Genomic DNA, 16,315 nt, shown 5'->3' on the forward strand with positions numbered 1-16,315 from the left:
CTGGTCCATCTTCCTGTCCTAAATACAATCTGTACTAAAGAATGTTTGAATGCTTGCTGTTGTTCCAATATTTTGACTTTCTCACCCCACTTAGATGGTAATCCTTTCTTGAGTAACAGCTGAGACTGTTTTCTTTAATGTTAGTTTCAGCATAAAACAAATGTTCTCAAAGCTCCCAGTGACTTTTACTCTGAGGGTTCCCAAATGGAATGTAAAAATTCCTGGGAGCTCAGGAGCACCTGGGGGGCTCAGGTTAAGAGTCCAGCTCTTAATCTCGGCTCTGGTCTTGATCTCAGGATCGGAGTTGGAGCCCCACACTGGGCTCCGCACTGGGCAAGGAGCCTACTTAAAAACAAGAATAAAAAAAAAATTCCTGGGAGCTCAGAGGTTGGGAGTGATTTCTTCTTTTAAATGAAGACAATAGGGGCACCTGGGTAGCTCAGTGGTTGAGTATCTACCTTCGGCTCAGGGCGTGATCCTGGGGTCCAGGGATGGAATCCCACCATCGGGCTCCCTGCATGGAGCCCGCTTCTCCCTCTTCTCCCTCTGCCTGTGTCTCTACCTCTCTCTGTGTGTCTCTCATGAATAAATAAAATCTAAAATAAATAAACAAATAAATGAGGACAGTAATATCAATCTCATAGAGTTGTTTGACAGATTGAGATAACAGGTATGAAACTGCTCAGAAGTCTCCCTAGTTGTATAGACAGGTCTAGCAGAAGAGAAGGAAAAGGCAAATAGAACTAGTGGGAGCCTCAGGCAGAAGGAAAAGGAATTCTGGGAGGGGGGGATGCAAAGAATTGCTAATGAAACTGATGTTGTCATTGTCTCCCGTGTGTCAGGCACCGTGCTAGGTGCTTCATGTATATGATGTATGGGACACTGGTGAAGAGCACACATCCTAGAACCAGGCCAACTGTGTTCCAATTCCAGTTTGATATGCTACCAGCTGTGTGAGCTGTTATTAAAACGCTTATGGCTTATTTTCTTCATCTTTAAATTGGGATAATTTAAAGCAGGAGTTGGCAAGTTTTTTCCTCTAAGGGGCCAGATAGTAAATACTTCAGGGTTTCTGGGACACACAGCTTCTGTTACAGCTACTCAGCCCTGCAGTTGTAGCATGAAAGCAGCCATAGACTCTATGGGAGCAAATGGGCGTGACTGTCTTCTAATAAAACAGTATTTGTAAAAAACGGGCAGTGGGCAAGAATCGGCCCACAGGGAGCGGTTTGCCAGCCCCTAATACAGAATCTACCTCACGGGGTCCAGAGGACTGAAGAGCTAATAAAGCTTATGCCCTGCACACAGTAACCCCTCCACAAAGGGTAGCTGTTATTATTATAATTAACCCAAGGAATAGGTGTTACAATGCCCTTGCACAGGGAAGAAACCCAAAGTTCAGAAATGACTAGAAAACTTCTCCAAGACCTGGCATCTTCTAACAGTGGCAGGTCAGACTCAGAGCACAGACTTGTGGGACTCTATAGTTGTCCCCCACAATTTTTGTCAACTTCAAGGATCTAATCAGAGCCAAGACCCTATTTTGTACACCCAAAGGGAAACTTGCTCTCATCCTGTATCTCCAAGTGTTCAGGGACTTGACTCACACACTGGTCACACACTGAATGATGAAATCAGTCCTGAGATCCAGATGGGCATTGTCGGAAAGTCCCCAACTTCACTTCCTTTCTATCCTGACTCCAGTCGGTGGGGAACAGGTGTGGAATCCGTGTTCACTACCCTCTTGGGTGCTTACACAGTCTCAGCCCTCCCTGGCCTCGTCGGTTTCCTATGACACCGGTGGATCAGCTGCCTTTGGGGAGCCCTCATTAAGTGCACAAATAGGGCAGCCTTCCCAAATCCCACATTAGTTCTGCTTTGGAATGCCAGAACTTTTCTACCATGGAAAAATGCTTCATGCCCTGACTCTTAACAAACCCAGCAAGTTCAAATGCATTTCTGGGGTGGGGGTTGGGGGTCAGGAATCCCAAGCTGTTATGTGAGAAGGCAAGGAAAGAAAGGGCTTTTCTTGAAAGGGGGAAACAAAGGGCATGCAGAAATGTCACCAAAATGCCCTGCAAACTCTCTAGCTTGCCCCAAGTTGTTCTTTTGTCTGAAAGCCTGTGATTTATGTAACTCCCTCCCCAGGTCAGTGATTGGCTTCTTAAACCTGAGACTATGGAGCCAGTGCCAGCATAGATTTCTTTCCATATATCAAAGACACGGAATAAAAAGAAAAAAGAATCCCCATTAAATGGCACAGACTTGGTGCATTTCAAAACTAGCCACCTATCAGTTTTATCACTACTTTTCTCTTCTCCTTCCTCCTCCTTTCCTCCTTCCGCCCTAAAGCCAAGTCTACTACCCAGTCTATTCTAGGGAAAGCCTCTCCGGTTCTGTAGCTGAGAAGATACCGTAATGATTGGTTTTGTGTATGTGGATTTAACAGCAATCAGCTGTCTGCTTTATGTTTCATTCCACATCTTATGGAGTAAAACCATTTAGGCTGCAATCCCCCACAGGCACTGTATGCTGTCTACTTCTGGAGTTTAGTGGACCACTGTGTTGATGTACTTTCCCTCATCAAAGGATGGAAGTGGCTTGGCCTTCAACTTGATGTTCCTACAAGACAATGCAATGGTAGAAGCTGGGCTGGCAGTCACACAGATCCATCCACCACTAAGTCTTTGAAGCCCAGAATCCAAGTGGATCTTCCAGTCTCCAGGCTGACAGATGCAACCCTTCCACTGGCCGCCGTGGGCTTTCCACCCAGGGAAACAGCAGCCTCTGTGGGGCTTGCTGTCTCAGCAGAGGTGAAGGGGCCTTTCATCAGGGTGGCCACTGCTTATTACCCCAATAAAATTCACCTTTGAGTCCTAACACTTTTAATGATCGGTTATTAACAATTATTCCAGGACATAAGACACAGGCTATCCTGGATGTATTATCACCTTTCCTCAGGGGCTGTCAATGGTTGGGAGATTTGGGGAAATAATTGTCACCAGGCCCCATTCTCTCTAGAGTCACAAGAAAGGGGGAAGTTTCAAACTTTTAATTTTGATTTCAATGCCTTATTTTGCATTGCCTCTTCTGACAGACTCTATCAAACTTTAGACTTCACAAAAGTGAAGATGCACCTAGAAAATACTGAAGCATACAACAATACTAACTGTATGTGGGGTGGACCTTTCTAATGCTGGTGGCTGGGGAAAAAGGCTCCTTCCCACAAGCAGGAAGGGAGGTCTTCCTGTAAGGCCTAGCTCAGGAGCTCCCAAATTTTGGACCAACAAGATCACCAAACCCTTTGGAAACCAGCTTTTTATTTTGCCACATAAGGACCTTGGAAATAAAACATAAAAAACCCCAACTACTCAACATTTACTCTGACCATTATGGCAGAATGAATAATATAATGAATAGGAGATTTTTAACATCCAAAAAAAAAAAAAGTTATCATGACCTCGGAGTAGAGGGAAAACACTTAAATTGTCTACATTTAACTTTGTTAAAAACTCAATACACTGCTCTTCTTTTTTCAATTCCCATTGGCTAGTGAAACTTTGTTAAAGCCTGCAGCGAGGGCTAGTTTCACAGGTGTGTCCACTGTCTTGTCACCCAGGGCCCCAGGTCAGGAAGAGCCCCAGTTTGGGGCTTAGTGATCTGTAATCACCATCTTGAAATTTTTAATAATTTTATTTATGGATTTGTGCTTTGCCCGTGAAGGCTGAGGGGACACTGGAGTGTGGGACAGGGGCCCTCTGCTGCCTTTCCTTTCAAAGAGCTGGATCTTGGCTGTCTGCAACCTACCCTCTGCCCCCCACTGCTGACCCTGCACGAGGTGAGGGGTGTGTGTGGGGGGCAAGCACAGGTGTGGGGAGAGCCAGGCCAGGTATTGAGCCCGTGGCATTTCAAGGTGGGACAAGGCGGGGGCTCTGCCTGCCACCTCCACTGCCACGGGGTATTGGGTGGGTAACTGGGAAAGCGCAACACCCTGGGGGTCACCTGCCAGCCACCAGCTGAGGCAGCAGGCCTGTGGGAAGGGGAGACTTCCCTGTCCCTGGCCATAGCCTCACATTTTCATTTTGCACTGGATCCTACACGTTCTGCCTGCAGTAGCTGCCAATGACATCTGAGGACCACTGGATTACCCAGAGACCCTTGTCCCTAAATAGTCCCCTCCCTTCCTCTCACTCATGAGGAGACTCTGGGCAATGGCTGTGATTTCCAGATTTTCTTGTGGAAGGCCCATTTCCCCAGGGGCTAGGCACTGGCCCATTTTCTGGCCTGGACTGGGTGGCAAGTCGTCATTCTTACCATCCTTCACTGGTGGGCAGCACTTGACAGCTAAGAAAGCACGCTTGTACTGTGTGTATGTGTGTGTGTGTGTGTGTGTGTGCACACGCGCGCGCGCGCACGCGCGCACATGCGCACATGCATTAATCTCACTTTCCCCAGCTGGATGAATCTGAGAAAGCTTATACTTTGGATTTTCAGACAAATCTAGGTTCAAGTCCCGACTCTGACTTTCCAGCTATGTAGCTTTGAGCAGATGATTTGCTTTTATCTCAACCTCTCACTTTATAAAGGAAATACTAGTATCTACCTACTTCACATATGCTAACTTACAGATGAAATGTAGCTATGCATCTAAGTAAGTGGCAGGCGACCAATTAAGAGATGAGGAATGATGTCCCAGGCACCCTCCAGGCAGAGGGGAGTGCCCACTGTTCAAGGGGGCCCAATATTCACTGCATAAGTGAGTGAAAAGAACTCTGGAAATCTGGGAAAATGCTTCTCAAGGAACAAGATCTGAGCACACTGATTTAGACAGGTGAGAAGAAGTACTGAAACTAGGGTTGGCGTAGAAAGCATCGAGTACGAACATAACCTCCTTCCCATCTCTTCCACATTCCTGCTCTGCCTTTTGGAGAGGGCAACAGACCTGTTATTGCACTGGAAATGTTCAGGAGGGCAGCATTAGGCGTGTTTTGGATGAGGAATCAGAAAGTCCCAGAATCCAGTCTCAGGTTGTGTCTCTATAACCTTGGGAACATCACCTCCTACTCTGGAACCAAATGTCCCTTTTAAACACATTAGAACCAAATGTCTTTGAAACGCATTAGATTAGATGAGTTGTTCAAAGATATTTCAGCTTTAATAGAGAAAGGAGAGTTATAAAAACATATTTTGTAACACGCTGGGACATGCCTGCGGAACTAGGGTGGGCCCCTTCGAAGCAGTGGCTTTCTGAAGGCAGCCTCCAGGCCAGGGCTGCTGCTGATTGCTCAGGCAAGGCTGCCGGCTGGGGCCCCCCAATGGCAGACATCTCATGATGCCTGTGTCTTTCTTTGCACCCAAGGCACATGTGCGTCCTTGGATTGGGCTGTGACTTGACTTTATGAGCAGTGACAGATTTAGCCATGTTCACGTGGGGTGTTTCAACACTCACCTCCAAACAGAAGGAGCACAGTGGGCTGTTGTGATGGGAATTCTGGGGGATACTATTTATGACTGTGTCTTGGTTTACCCTTGGCCTAGGACACAGGGTACCATTGGAAATGGCCTCAGCTGAAAACACTCTTTTGTCTTTCAGGGCAAAATTTCCAAATTTTTACATGCAGTCTGTTGGCTCCAGGCCTATACTGCCCCTGCCTCTGCCTCCTCTGGTCTCTCAGAGAAACAGGGGCACCCCCCCCTCCACCCCTCCCTCTCACTTGGCCTATGAGTCATTCTCAACAGAGGCAGGACATATATTAACAGCCTATCACTAGGGATTTGGGACCAAACAGATGTAGGCTCAAGTTCCAGTTCTTCCAATTTTTAGTTGTGTGACCTTCAGCATCACTTAACCTCTCTGACCCTTACTTTCCCCAGGTAAAAACAGGAAAATAATAGTACCTACCCAACAGGATTGTTTTAAGAATTAAAATGAGATGCATTCCTGCAGATAGATCCCGATGGATATGCTTAATTGTGTTTTTCTCTCTGCCCTAATCATTTTGCCTTGTTCCCTAGAAACCAAGCTTCTGTTTCCTGACTTTGATCCTCTTTCCTATCTCCAGATGCACCAGAGTGGACTGGGCTGTACTGCCATTTCTTCTGCTTTGGGACCCCTGTCTGTAGGCAGGGATCCTCCCACGGATGGACAGGAGACACAAGTATCAGTAGTTGCTCATTTTATTAAGCATTTTCTATGTGCCCAATGTATTACCATTTTCCCCTTACAAGAAGCCTAGAGATAGGCACCATTACCAATCCAGTTTTACAGATCAGGAAATTGTATGTCAGAGAAGTTAAGTCCAAGGTCCCATGACCAAGAATGGTAGAGGCTGAATTCTAACCCAGGATCTGACTCTAGAACCTTCTCTTATAATCACCAGCCTCCCTGCATGCTCACTCTTGTCCTTCTCTGGAATCATCACCACAGTAGCCACCACTGATTGAATACCTATTTATCATTACAGACATTATTTCTATCCTGTGTGGCTTTCCCAGGAATCACATGAATTAGATGTTTTCACACCCATTTTACTAATGAGAAAGCTGAGGTTAGAATAAGTAGGTCATGCAGAGTCAATTGGCTATGAAAGGAGGAGATGGGATTCAGACACCAAATATGTTCTCTTCATAGCTCCTTGAGCTCTATACTTATGGGCCAACTGCTTTATAAACATTAATTCTTGTGAGAGCTCCATGAGGCAGGTAATACTAGAATTCCCATCTTACAGATAGGAAGTCTGAGGCAGAGAAAAATTAAGAAACTCTTGCCCAGGACTCATTAGTAATAGTGGCAGAGCTGGAATTTGAAGCCACGCTGCCCAGCTCAAGTGTCTGAGCTCTCAGCCTAGCTTTTTGCACTATGTTGATAAGAGAAGTGAAGGATGCCAGGCAAGGCGAGGGGAAGTGGGGGGGGGGGCGGTTCTGAGGCAGAGGGAATTATCTCTGCGTGGGTAAAAGGCTCAGTGAACCCAGGAACTACAAAAGCTCTGGAAGAAGGAACTCTCCACCCACATAGATTGAAGCAGTCCCCCAGAGCCCTGCCTCTCTGCTCTAAAAAGGGTCGGCCACCCTGGAGAATTTTCCAGCATTGAGCAATGGTTGTAGGTGTTTTGTTTCTCTTAGGCCCACTGAGATGTATCATGAGGAAATTGCCTTAGTTAGACTCTTGAGCAAGCTGATTCTACTATTCAGCTACAAAATCCTCAGAAGAGATGGAAATGAACAGTTTAAATGACCAGTTATATTTAAATATCCAGGGGGGGAAAAAAGGCCTTTTGTCAGGAAAGATAGAAACAAACATGTATTGACTTGTGACCACATGCTGAAATGTGGGAGTTGTTAAACCTCATAATAACCTTTGAAATTCTGATTCACCCCATTTTACAGAGAAATAAACCAAGGCATAAAGCAACAAAGTGATGCCCCCAAATCAAGTGGCAAGTAAAGGATCCTGAATATGGTCTAAGGCCCACATAAACAGCTTTAGGGTACATGCTCTCAGCTGCCTCTCATTTGCCTATGATTGAGATCCATATGGTTTTAGAATTTTCTCATAATTAATGGTGAAATTAACAAGAATGTCTGCACAAACCCACAGACCATTCTGCTAACCTGGTGTGTTCTGGTCTAAAATGTTAACATTCTGAAAAATAGTTTTAGGAGAAGAAACAGTTTACAGGAACCGTTTCCAAGAAATCCCAAAGTCATAAAGACAGAGAATAGCAGATGTAAGTATATGAAAATTTAAAACTCCTGTACAAGACATCATAGCAGAAGTAGATGGTGTGGGACATATTATAAGAAAGCCCTCAGTATGTATGACAGACAAAGGATATACAGAGCATATAAACAACTCCAAATCAGTAAGAAAAAGACAACCCCATAGGAAAATGAAGAAAGGATATCAATAGGCCATTAATGGAAAACAGAAATCAAGGATATAAAGAAAATGTTCATTCTTACTAGTAACAGAGCAAAGACAAACAACTATGAACAGTCATTTTCTGCTAAGAAACTGGCAAAAATGTGAAACGATTGACAATACCCAGTGTTGGCAAAGGCGCAGGGGCACTGCTGGCAGGAATACAAATAGGGATAGTCTTTTCAGAGGACATTTTGGGCCACAGCTAAGAATATTTTAAATGCACAATCCTTCCAGTAGTAATTCTACTTTTTCATATCTCTCCAAGAGAGATTTTCATACTTCTGTATAGAGACCCATACTAAGGATGATCCTTGTATCACCATTTACCAAAGTTACATACTAGAAACCACTTAAGTGTCTATCAATAGGACAATAATTTTTTAATATATCAGATTCTGGAATTACACTCCATATGTAATAGACACAGGGCAGCTCAATGTGCACTAACAGACTCCAAAATATCTATATCTATATCTATCTATATCTATCTATTATCTATCTATCTATCTATCTATCTATCTATCTATCTATCTATCTACACACATATCTGTGAAAGCATGAAAAAGGTTAAGAAAAGATAGACAATGTACAGCAGTGATTACCTCTAGGAGCAAGACAGGTTTGTGCCTTTTGCCTTTTACTCCCTAGATCTATACTGCTCCAGTTTTCATGATGTAAGTCTATTCCTGTCATTTTTCACATACCTACAAAAGAACAGGGTGGCCACAGAGAGCCACTTGCCTTGTTCTCCGGGTTACGCTCGCCCAGGACTGAGAAAGACTCTGACCCAGGGCTGAGGCTTCCTCCTCTGCTGAGGGAAATGGAGAGGCAGCTTCCTTGGAAGCTGCCTTTCCCTCATTCTCTCTCTCGGCTCCCAGGTGCTCACACATCAGAACATGTGTGCACACATACCCCTTCCTTTTGTGCACAGAGTCACTCAGGGTAAGTACTGCATAGGCTGGTGCACGCTCAAGAACTTGTGAATCATGGACCAAAGTGATTCTTGTCATCTTGATAAAACTTGTACACAATCACACCCCAATACGACCGCAACAAAAATAACAAATTGTCAGGCCCCGTCAGCACAAGCCTTGATTTAAACCATGGGGTCTGACGGGCACATATTGGATGTGAAGTTCCTTAAATAATGTCTCTGCTGGCCTAAAACATATCAGATGTTCCCTTAGCCCTAGCTCGCCCAAGACATAAACTATGTGTTCAGGGGAAAGCAGAGTCAAATGACTCATGACAGAGTTTGTTTTTAGTATGAATTATTTTTTCTGGCTCCTTGCTTTTAAAGACGGATCCTTTTCAGATGGGCTGAAGCAAGGGCTGCTGGGAGCTGGGCTCAGGAGCCTTGCCTTCCCACTGCTTCTGAAAGCAAAACATGGAGCCCTGAGCAGAGAGCTTGCTTTCCCATGAAGTTCACTCCCATTAGTGCTGCTTCTTCCTTTTCTTTTCAAAATAAACCACGTGAGGGCAGCCTCATGGTAGCTGGGTGGGCTGGTGGAAAGAGCACTGGATTTGGAGCCCAAGAGAACTGAGCTCCTTTCCCAGTGCTGCCATTTACTAATGTTAGCGTGATGCTGGGAATGTCATGTGCCTTCTCTGGGCTGCAGTTTCCTTGGGTGTGAAATGGGAAGAATAAGCATCCCCCCACTGGGTCATCGTGGGAATTCAATGAGGTAATCCAGGTAAGGTGTCTGCCCCCCATGAGGCACTCCGTTCTCAGAGTGCACTGGACTGGACCTCCAGGCAGAGACAGTGTCCTATTAGCCTCATATCCCCACTACCTGCCTGAGAATGGGGCAGAAAATATGTAAGGGATGAAGGCAGCAACGTACTTTGTCCTTGCGATGTGCCAGGTGCTGTTCTGTTTTATGTCAATTATCTCATTAATGTTACAATTGACCCTGTTAAATAGAAACAAATATTCTCCACATTTCTTGATGAAAGAAACAGGCACAGAGATTAAGAGGGCTGACGAAGGCCACACAGGTGGTCAGCAGAGGGGCTGGGGTCTGGAAGCTTGCTGTCTGACTCTAGAGCAAGAAGAGGAGAGGGAGCATGGGCAAACAGAGGCTCTCCACGTGGACCTGAAGGGAAAGCTACATCTGGAAAAGCCTACCTCTCGGATCACTTTAGAACAGATACTAGGGGAATGAGAAGGACATCAGGAGTGTGGACATTCATGGCCCTGGCAGGTCATAGGTAATGGACAACCAGAACCTACCCATGAATGTAGTGGGTTAGGACAGCTCCTCAGGGTGCTCTGGGCCTGGAGATGCCCGTGCTTCTGAAGGCATGAGCAGCTCAGGACAGGGCTGCTGCCCTAGAAGGGCCCACATCCACCATCCCCCCATCCTTGGCAGAGAGAACTAAAATGAACATGGAACTCCCGAGCTGGGAGGGACCACTGACATTGCTTGGTACTCCACTATACAGGTTAGAGAAATGACACTTGCTCAGTGCCACACCACAAGTTAATGGTAGAGCAAAGACTGGAATCCAGATCCCTACTCCCCAACCTAGGAATCTGCCTCTGGCATCTAAAATACACCATTGTCCCGTCTATGCACAGCCCTCAAGTTAAGATTTGTTTCATTCATCCATTCCATAGTTTTCATCCAAGCCGTGAAAGACAGGAATGTTGGCCATTGGGTTTTGGATACCTCCAATCCCACTGATAAAGCCATCCCCAGAGTAAGACGAATGCTTAGCCTGCTATCCCAATAAATCACTGAATAATCTGCTAGGCAAGCAACCTTTTGATAATGAGGTGGGTCTTCATAAGAGTTTGCCTACGGGGAAATAATGGAAAAAATCTGGAATAGTGATTTATGGAGGTGAATTAACAAAATGCCTTTTGGCCTTATGCTTCCAGCTCATGAGCTGCCCCTAATACCATGTATGTAGACAAAAGCATTAAGCATTAATTTATTCACTCATTCACTCAAATTCACATTTTCTTCCCAATACACAACTGAGTTCATTTCAGGGTTCATAACTCCTTTGTTCCCAAAAGCCACAATTCTGCATATCTTCCTATTCCAGCCCGTCACAGACACACACACACACACACACACACCTACCTTTGTTTAGTTAACATTCCCAAGCCTGTCTTAACTGTCATTCCTTCAGAATATTTTTCCTGACTCCTCAAGGCTGGAGGAGGGGTGTCACCTATTGTCACCTATTTTGGCACACAGTACATTCTATCACAGTTATCTATATCATCGTATTTCTCCTCTGCAATACTGTAAGAACCTTGAGCACAAGGACCAAGTCTCTCTTGTTCAGAATTGTGTTTGTGAACAAAGACAGACCTAGCACAGTGGCTGGCATGGAGATGGCACTCAAGATCCACTTGTTGAATAAATGAACAAAATAAAGAAAGTGCACTGAAGAGTGATTATGAATAGCATCAGCCCTCAGTTAGCTTCCAGTTGAGTAGAAGACACACAAAGAGTGGCGGACCAGGAGGTGGTGAACACACAAAGGAGAGTCACCATACATGTAAGAAGTATTATACCCAAGGTCTGCCCTGGACTGTGGCAGAACTGACTCATGAATGACTAACTCTACCAATAAAGTTGGATTTTGCTTATGTCGTATGTTCATCTTCATCTGATTTTACAGAATACAAATGCGTGGGATATGAGTTTACATGGAAGACACACAGACTGTAACCTTTCTCAGTCCAATTCTTTTGCTTGTGAACTTCCCTGTCCCCTTACTCCCATAGATGACACCTCAGGATTTTGCCATTCCAGACCATTTCTTTGAGTTCAGTGAAATAAGGATCTGAGGCAGGAGGAAAAAAAAAAAGAGTGCCAGAGAGCTGAGAAGGAAAGACAGAGAAGAGATTCACATCACAGAATTCTTCTTACTTAACACACTCCAGCCTCCCAGGTCTTTTTGCTTTTCCTCAGACACATTCAATTAGTTCCCACTTCAGGGCCTTTGCACTTGCTGTGCTCTCTGCCACTTGCATCTCATCTCAAACATCTCTTCCTCAGGAAGACCTTTCCCACTGCTCACACTGCCAGTCCTTCATGCTCCTCTTGCTCAGTTCCCTGTGCTGCTTTGTTCCTTTGGGTTGCTTTATTTTCTTTCTGAGGATTTTTTGCGACCTGAAATTATAATATTTGTTGTGATTACTTGTTGCTACAACTACTTGCCTCTGGATTCCTTGCAACTGGAATATAAGCTCTCTGAGGGCAGATACTGCTCGCTCTCTCCTTCTTTCTTCTCTTCTCTTTTCTGTTTTGACATTGCTTTCTCAATAGACATAGCAGGAGGGACTGAACAAGAAGAGACAGGTATCAAAGGCTGAAAAAGATGCACATGCTCCCAAAGGGAAAGGCATTTAATGGGGCAAAGGAAAGTGAACCAAAGTGACTCTAAAAGTTCAAGAAAGAATTAATCATATTAACTCTTTAATTGCACACTACCATGGCAGGCTCAGGCATGACATTGTTGAAGTTTCCTTTTTGGGAGTGCACAAGCATTCTGTGAACATATGTAAAATGGGGATAATTTTAGTTCTTGCCCTATGATATTTTTGTGGTGACTAAATGAGTTAATTCATGTAAAGTGATCTGAACAGTACTTGGCATAGAGAAAGCATCCATAAATGTGGCCTATCATCATCATCACCATCTACAAAGAGACATGACATACCGATAATATCTATTTATAAGAATTTTATGTATTGCTATGCACTCTATTTACTGTTTCTTTTTAAAACGAAGCACAGAGGGGCATCTGGGTGGCTCAGTGGTTGAGCATCTGCAGGTCGTGATTCTGGGGTCCTGGGATAGAGGCCAACATTGGGCTCACCGCAGGGAGCCTGCTTCTCCCTCTGCCTGTGTCTCTCATGAATAAATAAATAAAATCTTAAAAAAAAAATAAAGATAAAATGAAGCACAGAATTTCTACAAACACATGTCCTGAATTTTGAATCGAATAGAGACCAAAAACAGTTTTAAAAGAATTACTTACTCATCAGTGTTCCTAATCAAGGGATCTTACTGCTTTTAATACACACATTTATGATTGTATTAACCCGAGATGCAAAGGCTTTAGGACAAGGTAAACGTGAATAACCATGGAGGAGCTCGAGGAGCTGGAAGAGGTAATCATGAATCATCCGTGGAGAGGATACACTGGCTGACAGGTCGAAACAGAACTTCCTAAGGACTAATACAGAGAGCAGTGAAGAAAGAAAAGAGAAGGCCTTTTAGATGGGCGAGAGGTGAGAAATCAGCACCAGACAGGGAATGGAAGCACCACCAGCTATCTTCATTTCAATGAAATCACTACAGAAAATTCCCGTTACAAGGATAAAAACAGCACACAGGCTGCTGAAGACCAGAACAAAAGTTAAACACATTACACAAATCCAATGATATTTGTTAACAACTTAAAAAAATCAGCTGGGAAAGAAGATATTACTCTCTTAAGTTTGGCTAGTTCTTGATAAAAACAGTTCTTGGTTACAGCCCTTTCTGGTTGGCCGCCAGAGTGGAAGCCTGGTGGATGGAGCTCGCCACCTACCTCCTCAGGCTGACCTTGCCTTCTCTCTCATTGGACCCCAAGACCCACAAGCATTTTGTCATTGTATCTCCAAGAACAGGGTGTGTGTGTGTGGGGGGGGGAATTCCTTTTTTAGAGTACCAAGAAGAGTTTAGCGGCCCACTCCATGTCCCCTATGGCCCCTAGATGTCGCTAGTACAAAACTAACAGAAGCCTGAATAGTTGGTCAAAAGAAAAAAAAAAAATCAAGAGTACCTTTAGTACAAAACGCTAAAAGCAATAACAACTCAAAGGCAGACTACATTTATTACGGAAGCTACAATTTAGTATCTCTAAGACAATTATTAATTTCCTTTTTAATTCAACTGCTCACCTCACAAGGAGACATCTCATTTTTCAGCCAAGAAAAAACAAAACAAAACAAAACAAAACAAAACAAAACAAGACAAAAAACCCAAAACCAACTCAGGGTTGTTTTCTTGCTCTAAAACATTTACATTTAAGGGCTCAGTGGAACCCCACACTAGGCTAGAAGTTTGTAGTATAAATTGCTTTATAATCAAAATTGGTTTGATAAAACAAAAGAACTAGCGCACAGAGTAAAAATATAAGACAGCAAATGAGAGTTGGCTGGGGTAAGAATACGGTTATGTTAGTTTGATATTCAACCAAAAGCTGTAATCTTATTAAATATATTTAAACATGGTTTTCATTTAGATTTGGCAGCTTGATTAATGGGATGTATTAAATAATACCTGGCTGCTAAGAGTCTATTTGGGAATCAGTGCCACATAAAACAGGCAACATGTACAATTCGGTTTCATTGTTATTTAAGGCTTCTCTGTTCTCTTGGCGGTGTGCGCACACATATTAAAAATTAAGTACACACACTCAATGTATGCTCAAGCCTCTTAAAAGGCTTTCTCTTTAAACAGAAACATGCAATGGAAAATGAACTCAACTGGTGAAAGGTAATGGATTCATGCCTTTGGGGACAGCTGTCCTGTTTATCAAAAGAAAGGAGGGGAGGGTCAGAAGCAGAAAAAAAAAAATTTCCTAACTGGTCTGCAAAGAGAGATGGCCAACTTCAGAGAGGAGCCGAAATCAGTTTTTACAGCCAGGCTTCCTTCTGTGCCCGAGTTGAGAGGTCGGATGAATGGTACCTTTCACCATGAGGCCATGGGGGTATCGAAGTGGGAACAGAGTATCTTAAGATATGGGGAATGTGTTGGTGGCTAAATAAATGCAGGCAGATGTTGGTTCCCAATTCATTAAAGAAACACTTTTATTTTTTAATGCTGGGGGTGGCATCTGTCCGTTCTAGGGGCATTGCATTGGGCACTGATCAGGATGTATGAGTTGGGGGGAGGGCTGGGGTAGTTAAGAATGACCAGGGGGACAGATAATAGGAATACTGCAAAGAGCCAAGTACCATAATACAGTTCTACTCAGTGTGTGCAGTGGAAAAAACATATATCTGACATGGAAAAGCTGCACAATTATGAGCATTTTCTCCTTTCCAATATCATGAGGTTCCTTAAAATCCTCAGGCTGGAACAAGACATCTCAGAGTGGCCAGAATGTCAGATGACTTCACATTACATCTCTAAACAACCTTAAATGAAGTGAAATGGATCACATTATTATTATTACCATTATTTTAAGATTGTATTATTTTTTCATGAGAGACTGAGAGAAATAGAGGCAGAGGCAGAGGGAAAAGCACCCTCCCGGGGCAGCAGGAAGCCCTAGGTGGGACTTTATCCCAGGACCCCAGGATCATGACCTGAGCCAAATAGGGATCCTATTATTTTTTAATTTGAGAGATTAACTTTAAAACTAGAGAAGTCCAGAAAATATCTTATGACTCAGAAAGAAAAAAAGAGCAAGGCTTTTTTTTTTTTTTTTTTTTTAAGATTTTAATTATTTATTCATGAGACACAGAGCAAGAGAGAGAGAGGTAGAGACACAGGCAGAAGGAGAAGCAGGCTCCATGCAGGGAGCCGGACGTGGGACTCAATCTCGGGTCTCCAGGACCACGCCCTGGGCTGAAGGCGGTGCTAAACCCCTGAGCCCCCACCCCAGGTTGCTCAAGCAAGCTTTTTTGATACAGGTATCATTCTGTCCATTTTACAGATGACCTGATAGAGGCCCTGAGAGGTTCATCACCCCAGATCACACATCTAGTAAGGCAGAGAGGTTGAGACTGGAACCTGAGGCCATTTTACTTGGAAATCCACTTTTTTAACCTGTAACCCCTACAGCCCCTGCTTCTCTGTGGATGATGGAAGACCTCAGGACAGGGGCAGTGAAAGAAACTGGGGGTGAGGGTGGGAATAGAGCATGCAATCTCCCTGACCTCCCTGTCACAATGGAAGAAGAGGGGCCACGTTCTTTTAGAGACTCCTTTCCCCTCTGCTATCACCCACAACTGAGCCATCTATGTCCCTCGCTGGACAGAAAGCATGGACATGTCGAGCATGGCCCAAGTCTTTGTGGCAATGACGGGTACAATCCAGGACCACAGAGGAAAGGCTTAAAAATACAACCAGGGTAAAACAGAATTCTGATCCACCCTACCACATGGATGAACATTGAGAACTTGATGCTGAGTGAAATGAGCTAGTCACAAAACGGCAAATACCATATTTTATTTGAGGTTCCTAGAGTCACCATATTCATAGAGACCGAAAGTAGAATGGTGGTGGCCAGGGGCTGGGTGCTGGGAGGAGGGGGTAGTTGTTGTTTACTGGGTACAGAGTTTAAGTTTTGCAAGATGAAAAGAGTTCTGGAAACTGGTTGCCCAATGATGTGAATAATACTTAACGCTCCTGAGCTGTCCACTTAAAAGTG

At 44.1% G+C, this 16,315-nt stretch overlaps 1 protein-coding gene and 1 long non-coding RNA gene across 25 annotated transcripts in view; one reads left to right on the forward strand and one right to left on the reverse strand.

The window, feature by feature from the left end:
- FGGY (FGGY carbohydrate kinase domain containing) overlaps positions 1–16,315 on the reverse strand; it is a 414,792-nt gene that overhangs the window by 39,916 nt on the left and 358,561 nt on the right. Inside the window, exon 14 of one of the 24 annotated variants that reach the window (XM_038537370.1) lies at positions 11,816–12,057. The exons of the other annotated variants lie outside the window; for them this stretch is intronic. Coding sequence (XP_038393298.1) covers positions 11,962–12,057 — 96 coding nt within the window. The 3' untranslated portion in view covers positions 11,816–11,961. Of the gene's footprint in view, positions 1–11,815; positions 12,058–16,315 lie in introns of those variants that run through there. 24 annotated transcript variants of the gene reach the window in all.
- LOC119871879 overlaps positions 1–16,315 on the forward strand; it is a 40,779-nt gene that overhangs the window by 19,879 nt on the left and 4,585 nt on the right. The window lies entirely within an intron of this gene.

Source organism: Canis lupus, chromosome 5, assembly GCF_011100685.1.
Source record: "Canis lupus familiaris isolate Mischka breed German Shepherd chromosome 5, alternate assembly UU_Cfam_GSD_1.0, whole genome shotgun sequence".
Taxonomy (NCBI): domain Eukaryota; kingdom Metazoa; phylum Chordata; class Mammalia; order Carnivora; family Canidae; genus Canis; species Canis lupus.